Genomic DNA, 15,692 nt, shown 5'->3' with positions numbered 1-15,692 from the left:
TAAGTTAATATCGCCACGTAATCGTGTCGTTGGCTGCATTGGTCGCTGTGATTGTTGAACTGTAAATTACTTGAATGCAGGTTAATTCAAGGAAGACGGACATGAAATCGGTATAACTTCTTACAAATTAAAAGTGCACAATAATATTAAATCAATATATTATCTGCTCAATTAGTACAATTATGCCTACATTTGCCAGCACTCGCAAGATGTCCGTCTACACGCAATAAAGACAAGAGAAGAAGTGAAGACGACTAAAATATTAACAAAAGAGCGTATCTTGTCATCTCTTTAGATCATTTTGTTATATTTCTTTGCTCTCGAAACTTACACAGTGAAATTATTATTTTATGGTTACATGATAAAAAAATCTATATTATTCAAGTTTTAAATGTCTCTTCTTCATAAATACCGTTTTTTAAGTCTTTTCGTAATATAGCACTGGGGATGCTATACATTCTCCCTCAACAGTATTGTGGTTCCATTTTTCTACAGCACAAGTTCATCCACACATGGTATATGCGTCTGTAGCCTGTTTTCTTGACCTTGAGGTACTACTGTGGCCAGCAAGATCCCAAGATCTGTTTGTCGCTGAATATGTATAGGAGCAGCTTGGACATCACTTCCAACCCAGTGCAAGTATGTGTGATATCGAGTACCATTTCCGACAGTTTTGTGCCACCGTGCCTCAGGCGAGGATAAAACACCTTTATGACACACCTCCCAACTGTATCACTGCAAGCATTCAGTCCAGACGGGATGCTACTTCATGCTGATAAGTGTGCTCGTACTGCCAAATTGTAAATTTTACTCAGTTTTATACCTAACAAAATAACGTCAAATTTAGTCTCAACCTGTGAAGTTTCATTCCATTTCCTCCTCCCTTTCTGGACACTTCACTATTTCTGTCAGGCAGTGTATGCAGTACTAATAAGTGGCTGCAAATGAATAACTGTAGAATTGTTTTCTTTCACCCTTCTTTATTTAAAGAATGCAGGAATGGAACTAGCACAGGATTGTTTCTTCCCATATGAGTTGTTAGAGAGGAGGTTTCATGACAGAAACTCCACCATGTCCAGATGGTTTGCCCGCCTGATGAGGTCCAGTGGCGTGCTGCCACAGTCGTCCTGGGCACCCAGGTCAGCCCCCGCCTCCAGCAGCCTGGCTGCCGTGTCTGCGTGGCCACACAGCGCCGCCCAGTGCAGCGGCGTCATCCCGTATTTACCCCTGACGTTGGGGTCAGCCGAGGCGTCCACCAGCAGCTGCACCACTGCCGCATGTCCCTTGCCTGCTGCCCAGTGCAGGGGTGTGTCCTGGTTGCGGTCCCTCGCATCCGTGTCGGCTCCGTTGTCCAACAGACACTTCACGGCCTCCAGATGTCCGTTGCACGCCGCAAAGTGCAACGCAGTGTTTCTCCACTCGTCCGTCAGCCCCGTGTCCACCCCTGCTGCCAGTAACGCCTGCAGTTCCTCCACTGCCCCCTTCTGAGCTGCCTCGAGCAGCCTCCCACTGAGCTCCTCTTCAGACAAACTCCTGAACAAAATGACACAATTCTTACACTTTGCTGCAAACACATTCAGGACACATTATCTGATCAGACATGTGGTGCTGTAAAAAGAGCGATGCGCGAAGCATTCAGCCACTACCACCGCCATACCTTAGAAAAAGACCCTGCTGAAAACCCAAGGAAATTCTAGTCTTACGTAAAATCGGTAAGCAGGTCAAAAGCTTCCATATAGTCACTCACTGGTCAGTCTGGCCTAGCAACAGAAGACAGCAAAACGAAAGCTGAAATTTTAAATTTAGCATTTGAAAAATCTTTCACGCAGGAGGATCGTACAGACATACCGCCATTTGAGTCTTATACAGATTCCCATATGGAGGACATAGTGATAGACATCCCTGGGGTTGTGAAGCAGCTGAATGCGTTGAAAATAAATAAATCGCCAGGTCCTGATGGGTTTCCAATTTGGTTTTACAGAGAGTAATCTACTGCATTGGCTCCTTACTTAGCTTGCATTTATCGTGAATCTCTTGCCCAAAGTAAAATCCTGAGCGACTGGAAAAAAAGCGCAGGTGATGGCTGTATATAAGAAGGGGAGAAGGACAGATCCTCAAAATTACAGACCAATATCCTTAACTTCGGTTTGTTGCAGGATCCTCGAACATATTCTCAATTCGAAAATAATGAATTTCCTTGAGACAGAGAATTTGCTGTCCGTGCATCAGCACGGCTTTAGAAAGCATAACTCCTGCGAAATGCAACTCGCCCTTTTTTCACATTATATCTTGCGAACCATGAATGACGGGTATCAGACGGATGCCATATTCCTTGACTTCTGGAAAGCGTTTGACTTGGTGCCCTACTGCAGACTCCTAACTAAGGTACGAGCATATGAAATTGGTTTCCAAGTAGGTGAGTGGCTCGAAGCCTTCTTAAGTAATAGAACCCAGTACGTTGTCCTCGATGGTGGGTGTTCATCAGAGGTGAGGGTTTCGTCTGGAGTGCCCAGGGAAGTGTGGCAGGTCCGCTGTTGTTTTCTATCTACATAAATGATCTTTTCGATAGGGTGGATGGGTGGATAGCAATGTGCGGCTGTTTGCTGATGATGCTGTGGTGTTCGGGAAGGTGTCGTTGTTGAGTGACTGTAGGAGGATACGAGATGATTTGGACAGGATTTGTGATTGGTGTAAAGAATTGCAGCTAACTCTAAATATAGATAAATATAAATTAATGCAGATGAATAGGAAAAAGAATCCCGTAATGTTTGAATGCCCCATTACTAGTGTAGCGCTTGACACAGTCACGTCGATTAAATTGATTTGGGCGTAACACTGCAGAGCGATATGAAGTGGGACAAGCATGTAGTGGCAGTTGTGGGGAAGGCGGGTAGTCGTCTTCGGTTCATTGGTAGAATTTTGGGAAGATGTGGTTCATCTGTAAGGGAGGCCGCTTATAAAACACTAATACAACCTATTCTTGAGTACTGCTCGAGCGTTTGTGATCCCCATAACGTCGGATTGAGGGAGGACATATAGGCAATTCCGAGGCGGGCTGCTAGATTTGTTACTGGTATGTTTGATCATCACGCGAGTTTTATGGAAATGCTTCAGGAACTCGGGTGGGAGTCTCTAGAGGAAAGGAGGCGTTATTTTCGTGAATCGCTACTGAGGAAATTTAGAGAACCAGCATTTGAGGCTGACTGCAGTACAATTTTGCTGCCGCCAACTTACATTTCGCGGGAAAACAGCAACGATAAGATAAGAGAGATTAGGGCTTGTACAGAGGCATATAGGCAGTAATTTTTCCCTCGTTCTGTTGGGGAGAGGAACAAGGAGAGAAGATGCTAGTTGTGGTACGAGATACCCTCCGCCACGCACCGTATGGTGGATTGCGTAGTATGTATGTAGATGTAGATGTAGATGTCTGACCACCTCTTTTTAATATGGTATTGAACATTAGATGTCAGAAGAAAGAGATTCATTAATATAAAAAGGAAGGAAGGAGCGTTGTCTTGTCAGTAGAGAAGCATTAACGGCAGATGGCTGAGTAAGTTAGAACATGGACTAATCACAGGGATGTGACTGAACAACAAATCATGCAGGGACATTACAGTGCTTCTATGGCTACTGATGTCGACTGATAATGATGTGACTGTGAGGAAATGCAAACAAACTGCCATACTGAGTACAGCCAGACCTCATGCACTGACAGACACGGACCACAGGGCACTGGACAGAGTGAGGGTAAGAAATCGCATGAAATCAGTGGCAGGAGCCGCTCATGGATACAGAATGCTACCAGGAGTCCAGCCACCAGAATGACCCTGGATTGCGAGTTAAAAGGAAATGAGTGCAATTGTCGAGTTGCTCCTCATAAATGACACATTTTTGTAGACGACTGTAAGCAAAGCTTGTAGTGGTCTAAAGAGCAATGCCGCTTGATAGTGGATGTTTGCAGACAAGTGATTTGAAGCGATGGACCATTTTTTTCGCTGTGGCAGTCTGACGGAAGTGGCTGGATTCAGTGATGCCTGTGAGAACGTTATCTACCGCTGTGTGAAGTGCTAATGGTGATATATTGGAGAGGATGGTATTATGGTTGTGAAGATTGTTATAGTTACGATGTGGATCTCTTATCGTACTTAAGAAATCGCTAAATGTAGAAGAATGCAAACACATTTAATAAAACATTCTCAGTTTTCTAGCTGTGTCAAGTGGTTTACTGCCCACGAGCTTTCGTCAGATATCTCCTCTGCCATTGTCAAGTGGATAACTGTCGCGTGGTTGTCATTGAATCTACATCTACATGACTACTCTGCAATTCACATTTAAGTGCTCGGCAGAGGGTTCATCGAACCACAATCATACTATCTCTCTACCATTCTACTCCCGATCAGCGCGCGGGAAAAACGAACACCTAAACCTTTCTGTTCGAGCTCTGATTTCTCTTATTTTATTTTGATGATCATTCCTACCTATGTAGATTCGGCTCAACAAAATATTTTCGCATTCGGGAGAGAAAGTTGCTGACAGAAATTTCGTAAAAAGATCTCGCCGCGACGAAAAACGTATTTGCTGTAATGACTTCCATCCCAATTCGCGTATCATATCTGCCACACTCTCTCCCATATTACGTGATAATACAAAACGAGCTGCCCTTTTTTGCACCCTTTCGATGTCCTCCGTCAATCCCACCTGGTAAGGATCCCACACCGCGCAGCAATATTCTAACAGAGGACGAACGAGTGTAGTGTAAGCTGTCTCTTTAGTGGACTTGTTGCATCTTCTAAGTGTCCTGCCAATGAAACTCTACCTTTGGCTCGCCTTCCCCACAATATTATCTATCTGATCTTTCCAACTGAAGTTGTTCATAATTTTAACACCCAGGTACTTAGTTGAATTGACAGCCTTGAGAATTGTACTACACTCCTGCAAATTGAAATAAGAACACCGTGAATTCATTGTCCCAGGAAGGGGAAACTTTATTGACACATTCCTGGGGTCAGATACATCACATGATCACACTGACAGAACCACAGGCACATAGGCAAAGGCAACAGAGCATGCACAATGTCGGCACTAGTACAGTGTATATCCACCTTTCGCAGCAATGCAGGCTGCTATTCTCCCATGGAGACGATCGTAGAGATGCTGGATGTAGTCCTGTGGAACGACTTGCCATGCCATTACCACCTGGTGCCTCAGTTGGACCAGCGTTCGTGATGGACGTGCAGACCGCGTGAGACGACGCTTCATCCAGTCCCAAACATGCTCAATGGGGGACAGATCTGGAGATCTAGCTGGCCAGGGTAGTTGACTTACACCTTTTAGAGCACGTTGGGTGGCACGGGATACATGCGGACGTGAATTGTCCTGTTGGAACAGCAAGTTCCCTTGCCGGTCTAGGAATGGTAGAACGATGGGTTCGATGACGGTTTGGATGTACCGTGCACTATTCAGTGTCCCCTCGACGATCACCAGAGGTGTACGGCCAGTGTAGGAGATCGCTCCCCACACCATGATGCCGGGTGTTGGCCCTGTGTGCCTCGGTCGTATGCAGTCCTGATTGTGGCGCTCACCTGCACGGCGCCAAACACGCATACGACCATCATTGGCACCAAGACAGAAGCGACTCTCATCACTGAAGACGACACGTCTCCATTCGTTCCTCCATTCACGCCCGTCGCGACACCACTGGAGGAGGGCTGCACGATGTTGGGGCGTGAGCGGAAGACGGCCTAACGGTGTGCGTGACCGTAGCCCAGCTTCATGGAGACGGTTGCGAATGGTCCTCGCCGATACCCCAGGAGCAACAGTATCCCTACTTTGCAGGGAAGTGGCGGTGCGGTCCCCTACGGCACTGCGTAGGATCCTACGGTCTTGGCGTGCATCTGTGCGTCGCTGCGGTCCGGTCCCAGGTCGACGGGCACGTGCACCTTCCGCCGACCACTGGCGACAACATCGATGTACTGTGGAGACCCCACGCCCCACATGTTGAGCAATTCGGCGGTACGTCCACCCGCCCTCCCGCATGCCCACTATATGCCCTCTCTCAAAGTCCGTCAACTGCACATACGGTTCACGTCCACGCTGTCGCGGCATGCTACCAGTGTTAAAGACTGCGATGGAGCTCCGTATGCCACGGCAAACTGGCTGCCACTGACGGCGGGGGTGCACAAATGCTGCGCAGCTAGCGCCATTCGACGTTCAACACCGCGGTTCCTGGTGTGTCCGCTGTGCCGTTCGTGTGATCATTGCTTGTACAGCCCTCTCGCAGTGTCCGGAGCAAGTATGGTGGGTCTGACACACCGGTGTCAATGTGTTCTTTTTTCCATTTCCAGGAGTGTATTTATCGAGTAATCGAATTCCAATGGATTTATTTTGGAACCCATGTGGATCACCTCACACTTTTCGTTATTTAGCGTGTACTGCCACCTGCCACACCATACAGCAATCTTTTCTAAATCGCTTTGCAACTGATACTGGTCTTCGGATGACCTTACTAGATGGTAAATTACAGCATCATCTGTGAACAACCTAAGAGAACTGCTCAGATTGTCACCCAGGTCATTTATATAGATCAGGAACAGTAGAGGTCCCAGGACGCTTCCCTGGGGAACACCTGATATCACTTCAGTTTTACTCGATGATTTGCCATCTATTACTACGAACTGCGAACTTCCTGACAGGTAATCACGAATCCACTCGCGCAACTGAGACGATACCCCATAGGCCCGCAGCTTGATTAGAAGTCGCTTGTGAGGAACGGTGTCAAAAGCTTTCCAGAAATCTAGAAATACGGAATCAACTTGAGATCCCCTGTCGATAGCGGCCATTACTTCGTGCGAATAAAGAGCTAGCTGCGTTGCACAAGAGCGACGTTTTCTGCAGCCATGCTGATTATGTATCAGTAGATCGTTCCCTTCGACGTGATTCATAATGTTTGAATACAGTATATGCTCCAAAACCCTACTGCAAACCGACGTCAATGATATAGGTCTGAAGTTAGATGGGTTACTCCTACTACCCTTCTTAAACACTGGTGCGACCTGCGCAATTTTCCAATCTGTAGGTAAAGATCTATCAGTGAGCGAGCGGTTGTATATGAGTGCTAAGTAGGGAGCTATTGTATCAGCATAATCTGAAAGGAACCTAACCGGTATACAATCTGGACCTGAAGACTTGCCCGTATCAAGCGATTTGAGTTGCTTCGCAACCCCTAAGGTATCTACTTCTAAGAAACTCATGCTAGCAGCTGTTCGTGTTTCAAATTCTGGAATATTCCATTTGTCTTCCCTGGTGAAGGAATTTCGGAAACCGGCGTTCAATAACTCCGCTTTAGCGGCACAGTTGTCGGTAACAGTACTATCGGCACTGCACAGCGAAGGTATTGACTGCGTCTTGCCGCTTGTGTACTTTACATACGACCAGAATTTCTTCGGATTTTCTACCAAATTTCGAGACAATGTTTCGTTGTGGAACCTATTAAAGGCATCTCGCATCGAAGTCCGTGCCAAATTTCGCGCGTCTAAATTTTAGCCAATCTTCGAGATTTCGCGTTCTTCTGAACTTCGCATGCTTTTTCCGTTGCCTCTGCAACAGCATTCGGACCTGTTTTGTGTACCACGGGGGATCCGTTCCATCTCTTACCAATTTATAAGGTATGAATCTCTCAATTACTGTTGCTACTATATCTTTGAATTTGACCCACATCTCGTCTACATTTGCATAGTCAGTTCGGATGGAATGGAGATTGTCTCTTAGGAAGGCTTCTAGTGACACTTTATCCGCTTTTTTAATAAAATTATTTTGTGTTTGTTTCTGATGGATTTGGAAGAAACGGTATTGAACCTAGCTACAACGACCTTGTGATCACTAATCCCTGTATCTGTCATGGTGCTCTCTATCAGCTCTGGATTGTTTGTGGCTAAGAGGTCAGGTGTGTTTTCGCAACCATTTACAATTCTCGTGGGTTCGTGGACTAACTGCTCGAAATAATTTTCGGAGAAAGCATTTAGGACAATCTCGGAAGATGTTTTCTGCCTACCACCGGTTTTGAACAAGTATTTTTGCCAACATATCGAGGGTAGGTTGAAGTCCCCACCAACTATAACCGTATGAGTGGGGTATTTATTTGCTACGAGACTCAAACTTTCTCTGAACTGTTCCGCAACTGTATGATCGGAGTCTGGGGGTCGGTAGAAGGAGCCAATTATTAACTTAGTTCGGCTGTTAAGTATAACCTTCACCCATACCAATTCGCACGGAGTATCTACTTCGACTTCACTACAAGATAAACCACTACTGAAAGACACAAACACTCCACCACCAATTCTGCCTAATCTATCTTTCCTGAACATCGTCTGAGACTTCGTAAAAATTTCTGCAGAACTTATTTCAGGCTTTAGCCAGTTTTCTGTACCCATAACGATGTCAGTTTCTGTGCTCAGGGACTTTCCCAGCACAACTACAACAATTTACAACTATAATTTCGACTGTTCCTTGATCCAAGCACATCCTATATTTGCCATGCACCCTTTGCAGCAGTGCTTATATAGCCGCGTCGTCGCTCGTGACGTCACTGATGCTCGGTCCCTCACCACATATGGTCATGTTTTGGCCGTGCGACCACCAGGCCCGCTCCAACTCCCTCAACACCGGGTCCCGCGTTGTACTCAGCTGCAGTCCACCGTCTCTATTGAAGGTTTTGTCAGAAATTCTAATCTCTATGGCCTCGTTTAGAGCTACGTCGATGACACCTTCGTCATTTGCCCACATGGACAAGAAAAGTTAGAAGAGTTCCTGCAGCACCTCAACAGCATCCACGACCCCATCAGCTTCACAATGGAAGTAGAGAAGGAGGGTTTCCTGCCGTTCTTGGACAAACCGGATGGGTCTCTAGGTCATAGCGTTTACCGCAAACCCAGCCACACGGATCGGTACCTGCACGCCACCAGCTTCCATCACCCAGCACAGAAACATTCGGTTCTGAGGACCTTAGTAGATCGTATCAGACGCTGAAAACTTGCCGACAGAATTGAGCCACTTACGCAAAATTCTTAAGGAAAACGGTTACAACAACAAACAGATCTAACAAGCAGTGTCATCTAAGCCTCAAAGGAAGAAGACCTCTGAAGAAGACACCGAGCAGGTGGCATTCTTACCGTTTTGTGGTTCGACAACAGGTAAGATTAGTCGAATCCTGAAGAGGCACAAAATAGACACAATCTTCAGGCCTCTGGCAAAGATCCAGCAACTACTGAAATCTGTGAAAGACGATTTAGGCCTCAGAACGCCAGGAGTTTACAAGACACCGTGTGGATGTGGGCAGTTCTGTGTCGGCCAGACTGTTTGCACTATTGAGCAGCGCCGCATGGAACACGAAAGGTGTTACCGTCTGCGCCATCCCGAAAAGTCAGCTGCAGCAGAACATGCTCTGGAAAACGAGACACCGAATTGCATTCGATGAGACGTCTATTTTTAAACGGACTAATGGCTTCTGGGATAGGGTGATAAACGAGGCCATAGAGATTAGAATTTCTGACAACACCTACAATAGAGACGATGGATTGCAGCTGAGTACATCTACATATATATTCCGCTTGCCACCAAGTGGTGTGTGGCGGAGGGAACAATTCGCACCAACGTCATATTCGCCCCCTCCCCCCCCCCCCCCGCCCTCCCCCTTTGTTCCACTCGCGGATCGCACGAGGTAAAAACGACTGTCTGAACGCCTCAGTACAAGCTCTTATTTCCCTTTTCTCTGAATGTTTAACATTACGCGATTTGAAAGTTGGTGGTAATAATACACTCCTGGAAATGGAAAATAGAACACATTGACACCGGTGTGTCAGATCCACCATACTTGCTCCGGACACTGCGAGAGGGCTGTACAAGCAATGATCACATGCACGCCACAGCGGACACACCAGCATTTGTGCACCGCTGCCGTCAGTGTCAGCCAGTTTGCCGTGGCATACGGAGCTCCATCGCAGTCTTTAACACTGGTAGCATGCCGCGACAGCGTGGACGTGAACCGTATGTGCAGTTGACGGACTTTGAGCGAGGGCGTATAGTGGGCATGCGGGAGGCCGGGTGGACGTACTGCCGAATTGCTCAACACGTGGGGCGTGAGGTCTCCACAGTACATCGATGTTGTCGCCAGTGGTCGGCAGAAGGTGCACGTGCCCGTCGACCTGGGACCGGACCGCAGCGACGCACGGATGCACGCAAAGACCGTAGGATCCTACGCAGTGCCGTAGGGGACCGCACCGCTACTTCCCAGCAAATTAGGGACACTGTTGCTCCTGGGGTATCGGCAAGGACCATTCGCAACCGTCTCCATGAAGCTGGACTACGGTCCCGCACACCGTTAGGCCGTCTTCCGCTCACGCCCCAACATCGTGCACCCCGCCTCCAGTGGTGTCGCGACAGGCGTGAATGGAGGGACGAATGGAGACGTGTCGTCTTCAGCTATGAGAGTCGCTTCTGCCTCGGTGCCAATGATGGTCGTATGCGTGTTTGGCGCCATGCAGGTGAGCGCCACAATCAGGACTGCATACGACCGAGGCACACAGGGCCAACACCCGGCATCATGGTGTGGGGAGCGATCTCCTACACTGGCCGTACACCTCTGGTGATCGTCGAGGGGACACTGAATAGTGCACGGTACATCCAAACCGTCATCGAACCCATCGTTCTACCATTCCTAGACCGGCAAGGGAACTTGCTGTTCCAACGGGACAATGCACGTCCGCATGTATCCCGTGCCACCCAACGTGCTCTAAAAGGTTAAGTCAACTACCCTGGCCAGCAAGATCTCCAGATCTGTCCCCCATTGAGCATGTTTGGGACTGGATGAAGCGTCGTCTCACGCAGTCTGCACGTCCAGCACGAACGCTTGTCCAACTGAGGCACCAGGTGGAAATGGCACGGCAAGCCGTTCCACAGGACTACATCCAGCATCTCTACGATCGTCTCCATGGGAGAATAGCAGCCTGCATTGCTGCGAAAGGTGGATATACACTGTACTAGTGCCGACATTGTGCATGCTCTGTTGCCTGTGTCTATGTGCCTGTGGTTCTGTCAGTGTGATCATGTGATGTATCTGACCCCAGGAATGTGTCAATAAAGTTTCCCCTTCCTGGGACAATGAATTCACGGTGTTCTTATTTCAATTTCCAGGAGTGTATATGCTCTACATCCTCGGTGAAGGTTGGATTTCAGAATTTAGTGAGCAGCCCGTTGTGTTTAGCGTCTCGTCTATCTGCAAGTGTGCCTCACTTCAAACTTTCTATGAGATTTGTAACGCTCTGCCGATGGCTAAATGTACCAGTCACGAATCTTGCCGCTCTTCTTTGGACCTTCTCAATTTCTTGAATCAGACCCAACTGGTAAGGGTCCCATACAGACGAACAATAGTCTAAGAGTGGTCGAACTAACGTATTGTAAGCTATTTCCTTTGCTGAAGGACTGCATCGCTTCAGGATTCTACCAAAAAACTGCAGCCTAAGAGTTCGCCTTGCCCGTTACTTGTACAGCGTGGGATGCAGTGTTGAGGGAGTTGAAGTGGGCCCAGCGCTCGTGCGGCCAAAACATTACCATATTATATGGCGCGGGGCCGAGCACCAGTGATGTCACGAGCGACGGCGCGGCTACATAAGCACGGCAGTGACAACTACTTGACACAGTCATCCACTTGACGATGGCAGAGGAGTTCTCCGATGGCAGATGAGATCTCCGCCGAAAGCTCGTGGGCAGTAAACCACTTGACGTGGCTTGAAACCTGAGAATGTTTTACTAACGGATATCGCCGCGAAAGCATGCATTCGTGCAAACCCATTTTGTAGCATTGTGCACTGCATACAGTTCAGGAACAGTCTGGACAGGAAGATCGTTTGTATCAGCAAGACTCTCAGTCTGTCTTAAGGCAGGGGTTCAAGCTGTCATAAGGCCAAAGTGTGGACGCACTCCATATTAGTGCTGTCTAACAGGTGTCCGGGTACTTCCGATCAGACAGTGTACATCAGTTTGGCAAAATACCCTCACAATTAAGGAGAATCTAATTCTGCCTATTCCAAGGAAGAAAAGTCTGACAAGTGTGAATATCAGCAAAAGTATCTCTTCACTGGTAGAAGCTGATATCAGGGAGGAACACTTTTGGATCTGGAGAAATGGAAGAACATGTGAGCCCATATTGACTCCTAGTACTTAGAAGGTAGATTTAAGAAACCCCAATCTATGTTTATTGCATTTGTAGACTTAGAAAAAGCTTTTGACAGAAGTACACTCTTATCAGGGGTAAAACAAAAGTAGCGAAAAGTTATGTACAACTTGTAGAGAAACCAGATTGCAGTCATAAGAATGGAGGGTAATCAATGGAAGCACTAGCTGAGAAGTAAGTCAGGCGCCATTGTAGCCTATTCAACATGTGATGCTCAGTAAATTGTTATGTATGAGGGAATCTGTATAGTAATGCCTCCAAATTTTTTATTCTGTTCTCAATACCGATTGAGGTCTTACATCAGGTGTATATTATTCAGTCGACTTTACCACTCCGCTGATACAGGTTGTAACCCTCTGCCACTAGAGGGCTCTGAATATTTGTGTTGAGCTTAGTGGTGTTTAACATAGCTATGACAGTTCATGAGAAAGCGTCAGGAAACTGAAATCACGAATTAGAAAAGCTCGTACACTTGCGGAGCATCCTGTCCTTCAGCGCAGCAGTGCTAAGTCGAAGAAGTCTCCTGTCAACCTGTTGAGGAAGCGTGTGACCTCTGCTCAGACTTCATCGTCTCTCTTGAAGCGTTTGCCACTGAAGTGTTCCTTTAGCTAGGGGACGATAGGGTCCAAAAACGTCTCCTTATTGCCTCCCCCCTCACATTGTTGAAGAAACTTGCGAGCACAGTCAAGGTATTGTTCCTCGTGTCTGTCAGTCAGCATCCAGGGGACCCAGCCAGGACACACCTTGCGATAACGCTACGTTTCTGTTGAAGCTCTTTCAATTGTGCCACGGGAAGCTTTAGGAATGCGTTCAACAAATTCACGGACAGTGACCCTCCGATCTATGAGCAGCTCACTGTTGGTCTTCTGGTCAATCGCATCCGAAACCGGCGGTCTTCCACTCAGTTCTCCATCGTGAACTTCTGTGCGACCCTGCACCATTTGTGGACTTGATGAATCGACATGCACTCTTCACCATAAACCATAGCCAGTTACCCATGAATCTCCACAGGTGGTAACTTCCTTGCCTGGAGAACTCGCATGTAGTGTGATCGGCGATCAACACTTCCCTCTTTCCATCTCTGACGGCTGCCACGCCAACACTGAGCGACGTAGTCAGTCACAGACAGGGTGGGGGGGGGGAGGTCGAGAGTGGGGGAACCACTGTGCACGCCATTGTTGTCGGATTTAGCTTAGCGCCTTCCCTCAAGGCTGTAGCTCTTAGGGAACCTTGCTTTTGGTACAACCCTCGTACATGTTGAGTGGACATGTGAGTTATTCAGGATAGAGAAATCCCTGCAAAGGTCTGAAAAGAGCGTTCTGAGTCCGAACAGGGTAGCATCGCTCATAGCACATTGGAGTAAGAAAATGTTAATATAGCACTAGTTGAAACTTCCTGGCAGGTTAAAACTGTCTGCCGGTCTGAGACTCAAACTCGGGACATTTGCCTTTCACAAGCAAGTGCTCTACCAAGTGAAGTACCCAAGCACGACTCACGCCCACTCCTCTCAGCTTTACTTCTGCCAGAGCTTCTGTAAAGTTTGTAAGGTAGGAGACAAGGTACCGGCAGAAGTTAAACTGTGAGGACGGGGTGTGAGTCATGCTTGAGTAGCTCAAATGGTAGAGCACTTTCCCAATAAAGGCAAAGGTCCGGAGTTCGAGTCTCGGTCTGGCACACAGTTTTAATCTTCCAGGAAGTTTCATATCAGCGCACACTCCACTGCAGAGTGAAAATCTCATTCTGGCCTACATTGATGTTTTAAGCACCTTATTGCTTCCCACTGTTGAAGAGCAATTCGGTGATCACTATTGCATATTTCAACACCATCGAGCACCTGTTCATAATGCACGGCCTGTGGCGGAATGTTCACACGACAATGACATCCCTGTAATGGACTGGCCTGCACAGAGTCGTGACCTGAATCCCATAGAACAGCTTTGGGATGTTTTGGAACGCCGAGTTCGTGCCAGGACTCACCAATTGACACCGATACCTCTCATCAGTGCGCCACTCTATGAAGAATGGGCTGCCATTCCCCCAAGAAACCTTCCGACACCTGATTGAATGAATGCCTGCGAGAGTGGAAGCTGACATCAAGGACAACGGTGGGCAAACACCATGTTGAATTCCAGCATTACCGATGGAGAGCACCACGAACTTGTAAGTCATTTTCTGCCACGTGTCCAGATACTTTTGATCAGATAGTGTACCTTCTACAGTCTGCAGCAGGGCACTGTGCCAAAAGCTTTCTGGAATATGTAATGTGCCTTTTGCCGTTGACCCACAGTTTTGCAGGATATTGGGTAAGAAAAGAGTAGACCGAGTTCTGCACGAGTGAACCGTGCCGTGTGGCTGCACCGTGACCAGATGGCATTCAGTATCGCAGTGGGCAGTGGTCGTAATGCTTTGAGCTCGTCAGTGTATTGCATTCTCCTTTGCAGTGGCGTGCAAACTGAATTGGGCCAGTACTGCTGGATTTTCCTCTGTAAAGGGCGATTTGAGTACGAGGGTCAGTCAAAAAGTAATGCCTCCTATTTTTTTTTCTACGTTTAATTGTCAGGAAATTTAAATGCAATTACATAGGTTGAAAACCACAACATTGAGGTTCATTTTGTCATTTTTCAATGTAATCTCCGCCCATCTCTACAGTTTTGGTCCATCTTTGAACAAGGGCATGTATCCCAGCACGGTAAAAATCACAGTTCTGCTTCCTAAGCCATTGACGCACGGATGTTTTGACGGCCTCCTCATCTTCAAAATGAATCCCACGATGAGCTTCTTTTAGTGGCCCGAACAGATGGAAGTCTGATGGTGCCAGGTCAGGGCTGTATGGGGGATGAGGCAAAACTTCCCATCCAATTTTGACAATCTCGTCAGAGGTGTGACGACTGGTGTGTGGTCTTGCATTGTCATGCAAAAGAAGAACATCTGCCATTGATTTTGTTGGGCGAACTCGCTGAAGACGTGCTTTAAGTTTTTTGAGGGTTGTGACGTATTGAACAGAATTTATTGTGCATCCCTGCTCCAAAAAATCAACCAGAATCACACCCTCTGTATCCCAGAAAACTGTTGCCATAACTTTCCCTGCCGATCGCACAGTTTTGAATTTTTTCTTCCTCGGCGAGCTTGTGTGACGCCACTCCATTGACTGCCTCTTTGATTCGGGTTCAAAAAAATGCACCCATGTTTCGTCCCCGGTCACAATGTTTTTCAGAAACTCATCTCCCTCCAAACGGAAGCGCTGCAAGTGTTGGGAGGCTATTGTTTTCCTTGCCTCTTTATTCTGATCGGTTAACATTCTTGGAACCCACCGTGCACAAACTTTTGAGTACCCCAATTGTTTAATAATCGTGATCACACTGCCTTTACTAAGAGAAATAATGCGACACACTTCATCTGCAGTCACCCGACGGTCACCACGAATGATGTCATCAACTTGCTGAATGTTGTGTGGAGTCACTGCACT

At 47.3% G+C, this 15,692-nt stretch overlaps 1 protein-coding gene across 1 annotated transcript in view; it reads right to left on the bottom strand.

The window, feature by feature from the left end:
- Window positions 1-1,052: 1,052 nt before the first annotated feature.
- LOC126295052 (poly [ADP-ribose] polymerase tankyrase-1-like) overlaps window positions 1,053-15,692 on the bottom strand; it is a 41,799-nt gene continuing 27,159 nt past the window's right edge. Inside the window, exon 3 of the mRNA XM_049987300.1 lies at window positions 1,053-1,533. Within this exon, the coding sequence (XP_049843257.1) occupies window positions 1,053-1,533 (481 nt within the window). The remainder of the gene's footprint in view (window positions 1,534-15,692) is intronic.

Source organism: Schistocerca gregaria, chromosome 11, assembly GCF_023897955.1.
Source record: "Schistocerca gregaria isolate iqSchGreg1 chromosome 11, iqSchGreg1.2, whole genome shotgun sequence".
NCBI lineage: Eukaryota > Metazoa > Arthropoda > Insecta > Orthoptera > Acrididae > Schistocerca > Schistocerca gregaria.
The sequence above is the reverse complement of the archived record's forward strand: the minus strand, read 5'-3'. Positions and strand labels throughout refer to the sequence as shown.